The 13792-nt window shown below is 48.2% G+C and overlaps 1 protein-coding gene across 1 annotated transcript in view; it reads right to left on the reverse strand.

Annotated features, from left to right (window-relative positions):
• Positions 1-336: 336 nt before the first annotated feature.
• CTSD (cathepsin D) overlaps positions 337-13792 on the reverse strand; it is a 38922-nt gene continuing 25466 nt past the window's right edge. Inside the window, exons 5-9 of the mRNA XM_038406145.1 lie at positions 12074-12273; positions 8351-8473; positions 6668-6812; positions 4351-4449; positions 337-3498 (exon numbers count right to left, since the gene is read on the reverse strand). Of these exons, the coding sequence (XP_038262073.1) occupies positions 3337-3498; positions 4351-4449; positions 6668-6812; positions 8351-8473; positions 12074-12273 (729 nt within the window). The 3' untranslated portion in view covers positions 337-3336. The remainder of the gene's footprint in view (positions 3499-4350; positions 4450-6667; positions 6813-8350; positions 8474-12073; positions 12274-13792) is intronic.

Genomic DNA, 13792 nt, shown 5'->3' on the forward strand with positions numbered 1-13792 from the left:
TCCTGAAGAGCCCAGTGGAACATTCAACCCCCAGCATGGGGAGCCTACCTGGAGAAGCCCACCTGAACATATTTTGAACATACACACAAACTACTGTGAGCAGCGTTTCCTTTTCACATCTCAAGGAAGCGGAGCTTGTTTTTTTTGGGCGGAGCTTGGGAGAATATCTATTCCCTCCCGCCCCCATTTTAACCGAGTGATTTTAAATTCACCGGGTCCTCCACCCTTCCTGCTCTAGCTGTTGTCCCCCAGCCCCTTAACGTAATGCCCAACCTAAGTGAAATGCTCACTACACCTTGGCAATTCCAAACCACTTGAAAGAAAACAGCAACACGGTAAAGGGGAGAAAAGACATTTTCATTTCAATTTTCTATAATAAAACTAGAGAATTCTGACAGCACATCAGATTGCCCCAAAAAGAAAGTCAAAAAGCATTTCAAACTCCGGTTGAAAAAACACAAAGTAAAACAACAAGGGGAAGAGACTGATTTCAGAAGCGCCACAATCTTTGCATTGCAAATGTGTTACATCAAATAAACCACTCCTCCCCAGCCTGTCTTAAGATGTGTCTTTTAGGGCATCACTAGGGACCAAATTCTTCCCTCAGGTACAAACGTCCTAGGGCATTATATGTTTAACAGCAACTATTGTACAAGGGCTCCTTCATCTAATGCACTCTGCCTGTTTTGGAAGGGGTTAAAAATAGATCCTTAATAAAATCTAACCTTGCAGTCAATTCCCTGCTAGAGTTTTTAAACCTTCCACCAAATCTAATTAACGGGCATCTAAAAAAAGTTCTACGTTTAAGTCACTGTATGGGATAAATTCTTCAGCTGAGAAAGGGTTTAACAAAACTTTAAAGAGCTCTGGGCACTTGATCAATTTGCCAATGGGACTCTCTGGAGGGCAGCTGAGGATTTGTGTCTGATGGTTTTGGGGAACACACCGTTATTCCCCAGCTAGGTCTTTAGGCTGTAACAGATGCCTTCAGCTTCTAATCCGAGGCTGTAGCTGAAGAGCCTGCACAGATGGCAGGCCATGGTGGGAACAGCATATTTATCACTCCTGGGGCTGTCCAGACCGACACATATATTAGCGCTACTACATTCACACCAGCCACAGCTGCCTCAGGCAGCCCTTCCAGGTGTCTGAGTAAGGGTAATGATTGTGAGCATTAAGTATGCACCAACGAAACCTGTCCCAGTCTGAGCAGCAGAGGTTGTTATTAAAGCCTGAGTCAACGTTAGCAAACTCATCACAGGGGGTGTGATGGACTGGAAAAGGGTGGCGCTCAGCAGGCTGATGTGATGGGAATCATTTTAGATCATCTCTGCCCCATTCTCTCTGAACATCCTGATTAAGTGGCAGCCCTTTTCTCTCCCCAGATGGCAGGCTCAATGTTGGCTTGGTCCTGGGGAAAAGTGTATGCTCCCTTGTGCGACTAGCCTCCTATATGCCCCCAGGCACATTACTGCTCTCACTGCCTGCTGCTCCCTGGGGGAAATCCTGGCTCCATTAAAGTCAGGGGCCAAATTCCCATTGACTTCAGTGGGGTCAGGATTTCACTCCCTACATTACTCCCAATCCTCTCACCTTACTGCTAACATTGGTGTTACACTGGCTCACACCAGGGCACGATCTGGGTCTTCGCTTTTCTTTTTCACCCTCTGTGTTGTGCTCATGCTGCATTATACAGCCCACTGAAGTCAATGAGAGTCTCCCTGTTCACTTCAGTGGGCTTTGGATCAAAGCCTTGAATAACTCTACCAAGCTCACTCTCTCCTGCTTCCTCAAAACCCTACTTAAAATCCACTTTATCCTCCTTCCGTCCACCACTCGCTCCTTGCAGTCCCTCCCCTGGACTGCTGCCCCATGTTTGTCTTGTCTAAGGGCCCAACTGGGTGAACAGTTTTGTATACATAGCTGACAGCTCTTAACTGGAAGAGTGCGGGCCCGTGCACATGACTGTAAGCTCTCTAGAGTGGGCAATGCGCCTCACTCTATATTTGTATAGCACGGTGTACGTTTACACGGTTTTTAATACGAAAAGTAAGCCAGGGTTCAGAATAGGGAGTGTAGAGTAGAGATGAATTGGCTTCCAAAGGTTCAAGAGGCTTGGTAAAGAGAAGCACCTGGAACTTGAGATGCTTCCCCAAACCTCTTTGATCTGGAAGTCTTGCAAGTCTCTCGTCTGACTACTAATAGGCTGGTTTGATCAGATCAAAAATGCCATGAGTAAAATTTTCAAAAGCATCTAAAAAAAAGCATTCAAAAGCTACTCTGAAAAAAGCATCTAAGTGTCTTGAAAGCACCTAAGCCCCATTGACTGTCAGTAGGACCTAAGGCTTCTAGATAACAAACGCTTTCAAAAAAAGTTACCTCCCAGATCAATAGCTCTGGACAAATTTTCCCAAACCGTAGGACTTTAAGAAAAACCCCAACCAACCAAACTATTTCAAACCTACGAAAAGTTTGGATCATCTCTTATTTATCTGATCCGGTTTGCTCAGCCTTAAGCATAAAGATGGGCTGTTGCAGACATGAACTCAAAGACCATTATCAAATCCTACCAGGGTCCCCTTCCCGCTCCCTGAAGGTTCTACCGGCTAGAGCCCCTGTTGTCATCCTTGCCACGTGAGACACTTCAACAGGGATGGTCACACCACGCCAAGTGCTCCCATTGTGCTGCCACAACCCAAGAAACTTGACTAATGTGTTTTGATCCTAAACTGTCCTTTGTGCGTTTTAAGGGATGGCTCATGCAGCCATCACTTGACCACCCTCCTCAGCTCCACAAGAAAAAAATCAGTCTCACAAGGAAGCACGTTAAAGCAGCACAAGCTTACTGAGAGCCACCAGACTATTGCTTTTCTTCCTCATGTGACTTGGAGCAGCCGTAAGATGAACTCAGCTCCCGCACCCTGTCATTGGTCAGAGAAGAGGAATAAGGAGAAAGTTTTCTGCATTTACATTGAATCTAATGTGGGTTCTCTGCAGGAGGAGTGGAATCATCGCATGGATCTCATAAGCTGGCTCTGCTATTTGCGAGATTGGTGCTTGGAGTCAAGAGTGGGCATTGCGCAGCTTCAATAGCAAATATTTAAAATGGAGCTGGAAGATCTAACAAGACAGGGGCTGCTCTAGATTGAGTGATCCGCTACAGCTCTGATTATCACTTATTCAAGAGACGGCAAAGAGTCATTAAAAGGGCACAAATATTGTTTCCTTTTTAAATTTTAAATCTATTTTCATTTCTTTTATTTCCTCATTTGCTTCCTAATCCTGGTACTCACTCTCTACAGTGCATGCGTGTGGCAGGGGTGGTGGGGCAGGCGCTCAGACACACTTGGCAAAGCCAACAGAGTCATTATCACGGTCAAACACGGTGTAGTAGGGGCCAATGAATACATCTCCCAGGATCCACAGCGGGCCCCCGGGGGGTGGGATGTCCAGGGCTGAAAATCCACTCAGGCAGATGGTCTCTCCCTGTACAGAAATCTACAGGAAAGAGTGAGAAGGTCAGTAGAAGGACAAGTCTTTCATCCCTTCCCCTGCCCTCCCACAAGCTCCACTCTAGGGCACCGATTGGTGGAACTGACTCTACGTGGGGTGAAGTATTAAACCCTGATCATCATCATTACCTATCACGACAAGGACTGGCCCTGAGCTCTCCAAACCCAGTGGCAGATGGACTGCAATAGTACGAGTCACATGATGTCCTGTCCATTATTGCTCACTCTGCCTCCCTAGTTTCATCCACTGCAGGGGCTGATGGCTTTACTCAGTGATCTCCTACTACTGCAACAAACCAGTGGAGGTCTCCATTGCTCTCTACAGACCCAGCAGCATGACAACATCCTGATTCTTCAGACTCATGCTTCTCCCAAAGTCCAGCATGCAGGGGTCCCAGCTGGAACTGTACTGCATGGAACCAATTCTGATCACACACACACACACACACACACACACACAGGTCTCATTCTCTGTAGAGTTGCTCCTGATTTAGACCAGAGTGAGCAAGGTGAGTGTCAGACTCGGTGATTGAAGCTCTGGGCTGATCCTGCTCCACGGATCATGCTTTAGAATCTTGCCTGCTCTCTTCAAGAGAGCAGGTTACGATGCGGACTCAGAGATAGGACTGGCAAACCGCTAACCTTGCGGCAGTGAACAAGCACTATCCTGGCAGGACTCACGTGGTCATTGAGGTGAAACCCCTGCTCTACTGAAGTGGTACGACTACCACTGACTTCAGAGGGGCCAGGATTTCACCACGACAGCCCGGCCTCCTACATCTAGGTGAGAACAGCTAGCATAGGAAAGGGAGCTGGATAGAAGCAGCTCTGGACTCACCTTGAAGATGTACTGTTCTCCGGTGAGCTCATAGGGCTTTCCTCCTAGCATGAGAGTGACAACGGGAAGGGACGGCACTTTATCGCAGGGGATCACGTACTGAAAAGGAAACAGCAGCAGCACACGGAAGCATGAGACCCCATGGGCACAGAAAGGCAGCTGGTTGGCAGGCTTAAGGAAAAGGGGAGGTCACTAGGGGAGATGGTCAGGCCTCTCCTTCTGTGCTCAGACAACAGCCTTCTGCAGGTTAAGGGGGAAAAAAAAAAGGAAAGGAGGCAGCCTATGGTAATTGGCACCCTCCAGCCTTAAATCAAATCCGAGTGGGTTCCCTGCTGAGGCATGGGCCCCTTACAATCAGCAGGGCTCAGCGCAGTTCATTGTGCAGAGTTTCAGACACCCAGGGGGAGGACTAGATCAAGAGGCGGTGTGGTCCTGGGGGTAGCACACTGGAGTGAGAGTCACAAGACCTTGGTTCCACTCCCAGCTCTGCCACGGATCCGCAGTGACTTGTGGCAAGTCATTCCATGACTCTACCTGGCTCTCCTCCCACCCTTTGTCTGCGGTGTCTCTTATGCCGATTCAATGGGAAATGGGACTAGAATGCAGTTGGGCTCCTTTGAAAACCCCACTCTCAGAGCTCTTCACTTTACTAAGTGCACACATGGCGCCTATGCACAATGAGGCCCCTAGGAGCTGCTGAACTATAATGAATAAAAGCACAAAACACTGGATGAGCAAAGCAGGAGCAGTGGCAGAAATACAGGGGTTCGAGTGCCTCAATCCCTTGGCCAGCCGGGCCCCAAGTTGCTCTCCACAGACCCAGTTTTGTCAATGGGGCTTGTTAGGGGCTATGCAATGGGCGAGTATTTGTTTCATTGTATGTCTGGGGAGATTTTTTAAGGGCTTGTAACACCATATTCTTACATCCTGCCTGGGACAGCTGGGGGGTGGTTCTGTTCTAGCACTGGGGAAGCCTTTGGAGGGAGACACTTTCAACCCCTTTTTGGCATGTCCTATTACTTGCATTGTAAATGCTTTGGGGCAGGCGGTGTCTCTTCATTAGGCATTTGTACAGCATCTAGCACAGTAGGGTTAGGCCCTTCTAGCTGCTACTGCAATAGAAATAGATGGTGTTAAACAAAAAACCCTAGAGACTATGGATAGGTGCAATCCATCTAATTATACATAAATTCTCTGAGTGCTGTTGATGGGGCCTGGAGGAAGCCAGGTCCAGAACGAATGTCACTACATTACAGACACCCTTATCCCTGCAGAAGTTAATAAGGCTGAACTCAATAGTGCTCTATACACATTGTTCTAAAACCCTATAGAACTTAGTAGAGAAGGAGATCCTTCCTAGACCTTTATTAACCACCCTACAGAATCCTATACTGGGGACTTGATTCTCTACTCGGTTCTATAGGATGGGGGAAAAAACCCTGGGAAGATTCTCATTGTATATTAAAGCCTGTAGGACTTTTGTGCTCTCAAATGTGAATTTACTCCTGCCCCTTCCCCCACTGCTACAGGGAGGTGATACAGGGTCTGAACCAAATCCTACTGAAGTCAATGGGATCAGGCCTTAATTCTTGTCCCAGCTGGCCAACAAACAGCGCGGGAGACTATTAAACTCCAGTCCATTTCCTCACTGGCTGCTTCCGTCTTAGTTTATCCAGAACTGGCGATCACGATTCAGGGGGGCTGTGATTTCTCCATGGCAACTTGTTCCTCCCACACAAGAAGGTTAGTTTCCAAAGCAGGAGAGAGAATCCAAGCTCACTAGCTGCGATTCAGGATAGGGAGGAACAGTGTGTGTCCCTCCCTCTCCCAGGCTGCTGCCCTTAATTCTCTGTATGGGGCTGTAAAGTGTACAGCACCTGGCTCGCCATGCCAAAGGAAGGGCAGGTCCCAAGGAGCTCGCAGTCTAGAGGCACAAGCAGGCATGACGCAGGACAGAAAGACTTACGTGCTGATGGAACACTACCATTGGGTTTCAGGAGCTATGGTCAGGGAGAGGGAGGGGATTTGGGTCATATCAGGAGGCTTTTCAGGAGTAGGAAAAGGAGAAAAGGAATCCCCCCCAAGAGAGGCTTCAGCAGAGCACAGAGAGTGGGAATAGGCTGTAGGAGGAAAGATAGGTAGAGATGCAAGGAAGAACAGAAATAAGATCTACAAAGTAAGGAGAAGCTTGATGTTAACCTGTCTGAAGAGGGGAAGCCAGTGTAGAGATTCCAAGGAGTGGGGGCACCAGTATTTTGGAATATTCTGCCCTCCCCAAGTTTCCAATTCATCACCCAGTTTCTCTGCCAGGGTTTACCTGTCCTTTGATGAGTGGCTTAGCCCCAATGGCAGCCTGCAGCGCCTTCACCTCCTTCGTTGGCCCTGTAATGAGCGAGGTTCCGGTGTCCACAATGGCTTCACAGCCCCCTTTGCACAGGGTCAGGCTGTTGGCAACATCCAGTCTGTGTGAAGAAGAAGATTCCCAGATAATAAAAGCCCTTTGTAAGCTGGAGTCCAGGTTGCAAAAATGAATCAGTTACTTAAACAGGGGAAAAAACCCTTAATAGAACAGTATAAAAATACTGGCAAATTTGTGTAAGGGAATTAAGAGTTAAAACTCCCAGAATGTGGTGAAGTATGGAAAAACCTAGGTCTTAATGCAGCAAAACACTTGAACAAATACCTCACGAAGTGAATAGTCCCATCAACTTCAATGAGAGCACTCATGTGATTGAAGTTATATGTACTTTGCTGGAGCAGGGCCAGAGCTGCATTTGTCCAGACATCTTTAATTTCTGCCTGGTATCCCACAGCTAGCCGACATGCTAAACCTGTTACCATGGTGAGGTAACCAGGATGACGACACATAAATCTGTATGTACTCTGGCATTTCCCCTGCAGAAATCTGAATCTGTTTCCATGGTGGTTTATGCAGTAGTATGTACCACCGTGGATGGCAAAGGGTTAAAAGGGTTGTGTAACATTTCCTACTTCAAAGGAAGTATATTAGACAAGTGAGATGGGGTCTGGTTTGGCCTTTGCAGATGTTAAGTATCACAATACTCTGCACTATTATAAAACCTTCCTGTCAAGGGTCTCAATGCACTTTGCAAACATGAAATAAACTTGGGGATAATGATACTTAACCCATGTGCCAGGGAAGGGTGGGAGGCACCTGGAGATCCTTAGATCCTGTCTGCACTACAAAAGCTTTGCTGGTGAAGCTATACCAGGAGAGGCCCCTAGTGTAAACACAGCATATGCCCACAGGAGTTTCTCTGTTGGCATAGTGACAGCACTTCCTCTAATGACATTAGCTATGCTGAAAGATGCCCTCTTCGGTCACTATCACTGCAGCTACACTGGGAGGGGGTTTACAGTCAGAGCTGTGTCAGCTGTGGCTCTTTCCACACCCGATTGACAAAGCTACGCCAACAAAACTTTGTAGTGTAGACCTGGTCTAGAGTTTGGAATAGAAATCAGGGCTTCCTGGCTAACAGCCCTCTGCTCGGACCACGCAATCAGGCTCAGTCCCTCTCTCACTTCCCTGAGCAATGCAGAGTGATTACTACTGCATGCCTGTAAGAAGAGGGCCCCTTCCATCAAGTGCTGAATTCTTTGAGCCCCATTCAGGCCTTACGTACAAGTAGCTCTGGGGCTTCGTCCCCTCTGGGAACGATAGCAATTGGTGTAGTGAGGCCCCGGGGGAGACAGGTAAAGATGCCAAAAGCCGTGATTTGGTGGCTTGAAGCTGGTATAAGCTGCAGCTTTAAGTGTTGGCACTGGTGGCTTGTGCCCAGCACAGAGCAGGCCTGAATGAAAACAATGGGACTTACACCCATGTATTCAAGGGCAGAATTTATCCCATTGTCTTCTGCCTCTCTCTACTTCCCAGGGACTAATTGGCTAGGTGTGCTATGGGATTTTGAAGGGTACAGTCCAGACGTGTGAGAGAGAGAGAGAGAGAGAGAGAGAACGCGGAAAGGGAGGTGGAACTCACTGATCCATGTGGACCTGCCAGTATGCCTTGCGTGTGACATTCACCCAGTTGAAGTCTCCGCTATAATACTTGGGGTCAGTCCCCCCCAATAGCAGCTCCCCTCCGGGCTGAGCTGATGGGTCCCTGAAAGAGAAGAGACAGAAAATCAATTCAACTAAAGCAGAGGGGAGGAAGACACTGCTTCTCCAAGCACGCTCATTCCAAAAGGGATCCCTGTGCACTCATGCTGGGGGTAGGGGTTGGGGGGGGGGGGAGGAGGAGGAGGGAAGAAGAGAGAGCAAGCGCACAGGGCACCCACATATAAATGGTATAAAAATATTAAATCACCAACATTGTGGCTTAGGCAGCGAGGAGAGAGGGGATATAAGGGGACTCTAGCATGTCTTAGGCTAGCTGAGGGTGGAGCTATCCTGTAACAGCTATGGATGTTGCGTTGAGACCTGGAGAGACTCACTGTACGCAAGAAAGAGCAATGGAAGAAGGATCATTGCTCACTGACAGGCTAGATTGGCCAACTTCTTTTACCACTAGCTCCAGGACTAAAGAGACAGACATAGACAATTTCTTTATCTCCCTTGCATTTGGGGCTAGGGCAGGGGCAGAATAAGCTCTGTCACCCTGTGCACTAGTACAATACCCTTCATCCAGCCAACAAAATGTGTTTATGTGGGCAGGGACAGAGCTGATTAAATGATCCGTTGTTATTGCCTGACTCTCGGCCCAGAGAACCAAATTCTCCAGGTTATTTCAACACACAGATTGCAGCTGAATAGGTGTGAGGAAGCATTGCTATGGGGGATTTTTAGCCTTAACTGAACCAGAAACCCACCCCCCAATAAAGACAGTTTTCAGCCCAAGGAGTCTTGTCTCTCCCATGTAAATGGAAAACCATGCTCAAGTCTGAAGGGGTGGTGATGGGTATGACAGAACAAGCCAACACCATGGTGTCAGGGCCTCCTGCTGCCATGATCCCAGTCCTTCTTCCGTATGGTCTTCTCCCACTCCCCTTGAAACTCAAAGCCTCTCTTGGTCCACCACAGCACCACATTCAACCCCTCCTCTTAGGAACAAAGCCCCTGAATCTCCCCTCCCTCACACTGGTTGCATACCAATGTTGCTCCGTGGAGGTACTCCCAACAGTCACTGGTTCAAGGGAGAGGAGAATCAGGCCTAAACTCAGCAAGACCCACCAACGATTCCCATCACTACATGCATAGGGCTAATGTGAACCAACCCAGAAGGAATCCACGACTCCTTCCCAGTCCAGAGTTCGACTTTCTATCAACATATACGCAACGGGTAGAGTTCTGCAATGAGACTCCATTTCTCTACCCCTTGGGTAGGCATCCGGGTATACTTGGTCCTGCCTCAGTGCAGGGGGGTGGACTAGATGACCTCTGGAGGTCCCTTCCAGCCCTACTTGGCTATGACACTATTAATGGCACCTGTGCAAAGTGGATGTGAAAGGCTACCATTTTGATCAGAAACAACAAGGAGTCCGGTGGCATCTGAAGAAGTGAGGTTTTTACCCATGAAAGCTTATGCTCAAATCAATCTGTTCGAGTCTTTAAGGTGCCACCAGACTCCTTGTTGTTTGTATGGATACAGACTAACATGGCTACCCCCCGATGCTTGCCATTTTGATCAGATGGCATGAACACACCCACTTTGCACAGGTGGAAGTGACTTGGAAAAGATGGGGATCAATATGAACATCAAAAGGTGGATAAGGAATTGGTTAAAGGGGAGACTATCAGGGGTCCTACTGAAAGGCCAACTGTCAGGCTGGAGGGAGGTTACCAGTGGAGTTCCTCAGGGATTGGTTTTGGGACCAATCTTATTTAATCTTTTTATTACTGACCTTGGCACAAAAAGTGGGAGTGTGCTAATAAAGTTTGCAGATGATACAAAGCTGGGAAGTATTGCCAATTCAGAGAAGGATTGGGATATTATACAGGAGGATCTGGATGACCTTGTAAACTGGAATAATAGTAATAGGATGAAATTTAATAGTGAGAAGTGTAAGGTTATGCATTTAGGGATTAACAACAAGAATTTTAGTTATAAGCTGGGGACGCATCAATTAGAAGTAACGGAGTAGGAGAAGGACCTTGGAGTATGGGTTGATCATAGGATGACTATGAGCTGCCAATGTGATATGGCTGTGAAAAAAGCTAATGCGATTTTGGGATGCATCAGGTGAGGTATTTCCAGTAGGGATAAGGAGGTTTTAGTATCGTTATACAAGGCACTAGTGAGACCTCACCTGGAATACGGTGTGCAGTTCTGGTATCCCATGTTTAAAAAGGATGAATTCAAACTGGAGCAGGTACAGAGAAGGGCTACTAGGATGATCCGAGGAATGGAAAACTTGTCTTATGAAAGGAGACTTAAGGAGCTTGGCTTGTTTAGCCTAACTAAAAGAAGGTTGAGGGGAGATATGATTGCTCTCTATAAATATATCAGAGGGATAAATACAGGAGAGGGAGAGGAATTATTTCAGCTCAGCACCAATATGGACACAAGAACAAATGGGTATAAATTGGCCACCAGGAAGTTTAGACTTGAAATCAGACGAAGGTTTTTAACCATCAGAGGAGTGAAGTTTTGGAATAGCCTTCCAAGGGAAGCAGTGGGGGCAAAAGATCTATCTGGCTTTAAGATTAAACTCGATAAATTTATGGAGGAGATGGTATGATGGGATAATGTGATTTTGGTAATTAATTGATCTTTAAATATTCAGGGTAAATAGGCCTAATCCCCTGAGATGGGATATTAGATGGATAGGATCTGAGTTACCCAGGGAAGAATTTTCTGTAGGATCTGGCTGGTGAATCTTGCCCATATGCTCAGGGTTTAGTGGATCGCCATATTTGGGGTCGGGAAGGAATTTTCCTCCAGGGCAGATTGGAGAGGCCCTGGAGGTTTTTCGCCTTCCTCTGTAGCATGGGGCACGGGTCACTTGAGGGAGGATTCTCTGCTCCTTGAAGTCTTTAAACCAGATTTGAGGACTTCAATAGCTCAGACATAGGTGAGGTTTTTCGTAGGAGTGGGTGGGTGAGATTCTGTGGCCTGCATTGTGCAGGAGGTCAGACTAGATGATCAGAATGGTCCCTTCTGACCTTAGTATCTACGAATCTATGACTGACTAAGGGGCCAGACAGGGAAGAAACTTGGGGCTGGACAAAGGGAGCTGCTAAGCATCCTCAAGTCTTTTTGGGGATGTTCATCTCCTCAAAGGATTGGGCCATTCGAGTGTCAGCGCCTCGGGGCAGGACGTGCACGGACTTGCCCGGTGACAAACACACTGTAGGCATTCAGGAAAGGGAAAGCTCTGCAGACGATGTAAATCAGCGGAGCTCCAGAGAACTGAAAGAATCAGTTTGTTGTAAAAAAATAAAAAAGCAGCTATGTTCAGAGCTCCTCAATCAGTTGCCCGATGTCAAGCAACTTGTGGGAAGTAGATACAGGGAGAGATGAATGCTCACTCTCCCTGCAGGAATAAGGGACCCTATTGCAAAAACAGACCCTATTGCAGGAATAGGATTCTTGGGGCCAGGCCTTCCTCTGGTGTAAAGGGATGCTGATTTCAATACAGCTGCGCCCCAACCAACTGAGGATCTGGCCCTTGGAATGAGGGTGTGAGGACAGGAGGTGGCCCACAGGTTGGAGACAGCCAGACCCGATGTCTCGAGAATGAGCTCTGTGCCCCCACAGTGTCACCTGTTGAGGTAGAAGGAAAAGATGTTCTTCTCCACCAGTTTCTGCTGAATGATGTTATCGAAGAAGGGTGTGACTTTGTCCACAGAGATCTTCGGGAAGGCCATGCCCAGAATGCCGTCGAACTTGGCAGCGATGAAGGTTATGCCAGGCTGCTTGGTTGCTTCACCAAAGATCTGGTCCTTGACAACTAAGTCACCAATCTGCAGGGGGGGGGGGGGAGGGGAAATCCACCAAAAACCAAGATGGTTAAAAAGAGACAGTCTCAGAGTACCTAGGTGGGAGAAAGCACTTTCCTGGAAACAGGATGGAGTCAACGTGCGAGAGCTGTTCTCTAGTCTAGCCTTGGCTAGAGAGATCCTGCCCCTCAATGCGTGCCTCACAGAGAAATCATGGGTGGGTCTCAGGTCAGAACGCTATGCTACAAGTATAGGCCACTGGAGATACAACTCCCATCTACTGCAGGCAGACTGACATTGGGCCCTCTTAGCTCCTTGTGAATGGCATGACAGGAAATGCTTATGCTCCCTTCCCTGGATCAGACTTACTCATCTAGCTGCTCTCTTATTTCTCTTGGCTCGCCCTCCTTGAGCCCCTCAGCTCGATCTGTGCCCCCTCCACTGCAGGTCACCAATAGCTTAGCTCCTTGGGGCAGGGAGTGTCTTTTTGTTCAGTGTTTGTACAGTGCCCAGCACAATGGGGTTCTGGTCCAGGACTGGGGCTGCTAGATGCTATGGTAAGACACGTAACAGTAACAATAATAAATCCCATTCTTTCCTGGGCTTTCACCTCATAGCTTCCCTGGCCCTGCGCTTTCCCGATTCTCCTCATGTCCTCAGCGTGGTTTTTTAGTAACTTCTTGGCCTCCTCTCTGCCCCACACGATTCTGTATTCTGTCCCCGCTTTGGCATCCCCTAAAGAGAGGGAATACCTCTCCCACCCATTCCCTCACCTACCACAGCAACCACCACCCCTACTGCCCTCCTCCCTAACCTCTGCACTTGTGTGTCCAGCTCCAGTTCAGACTGGCTCTCAGGTCCCCCCCCAACTACCTGCAGTGCCGAAATCCTTCCTGTCCCCACACACATCTGGCCAATTGCTGAGTCCTGTAGCTTCTACCTGCCTTTCCTTGCTATCCCCTTATTGAGGTCATCCCCTGCAACCCGCTCCCCCGCCCCGACAACTGTCTCCTCTCTGGCTTGACTGCCTCACTGCTCTCCCCCATCAAAGGCATGTCTGAAGCAACCACTGCTAATGGGAGCTCCCATTCTGACCACATCACTTCTGCTCTTTCAGTCTTTCACTGGTTTCTGGTCACTTGCTGCCTCGTATTCAAGTTCCTGTTCCTTACCCTCGAGGCCCTACAGAATCCTGTCCCCAGCTACAACTTCCCCTTTCATTCCCAATGTGCCTCCTCACCTTTCCCTTCCTTCCGCTCTCAGTGGCCACCATGCTGCCCCTACTCCTGAAACAACCTCCCCTCCCACACCGCTCTCTTTCCTCCTTCCAAACCCAACCCAATCTACCTTATTTTCCTAGCTAGCATCTGCAGCCTCCCCTCATGAACTGTTGCTCTGAGCCACATGTTTGTCTGTCTAGTGGGATTTGGATGGCACATCCCTCAGTGTAGGGAAAGTTTCCCCATCTACATTTACGGCCCTACTTATGCCCTTTGAATTAGGAGACCCCAAACATTCAGAGAGCAGGCACCACAGATGCTGG

This window comes from Dermochelys coriacea, chromosome 6, assembly GCF_009764565.3.
Source record: "Dermochelys coriacea isolate rDerCor1 chromosome 6, rDerCor1.pri.v4, whole genome shotgun sequence".
Taxonomy (NCBI): Eukaryota; Metazoa; Chordata; order Testudines; family Dermochelyidae; genus Dermochelys; species Dermochelys coriacea.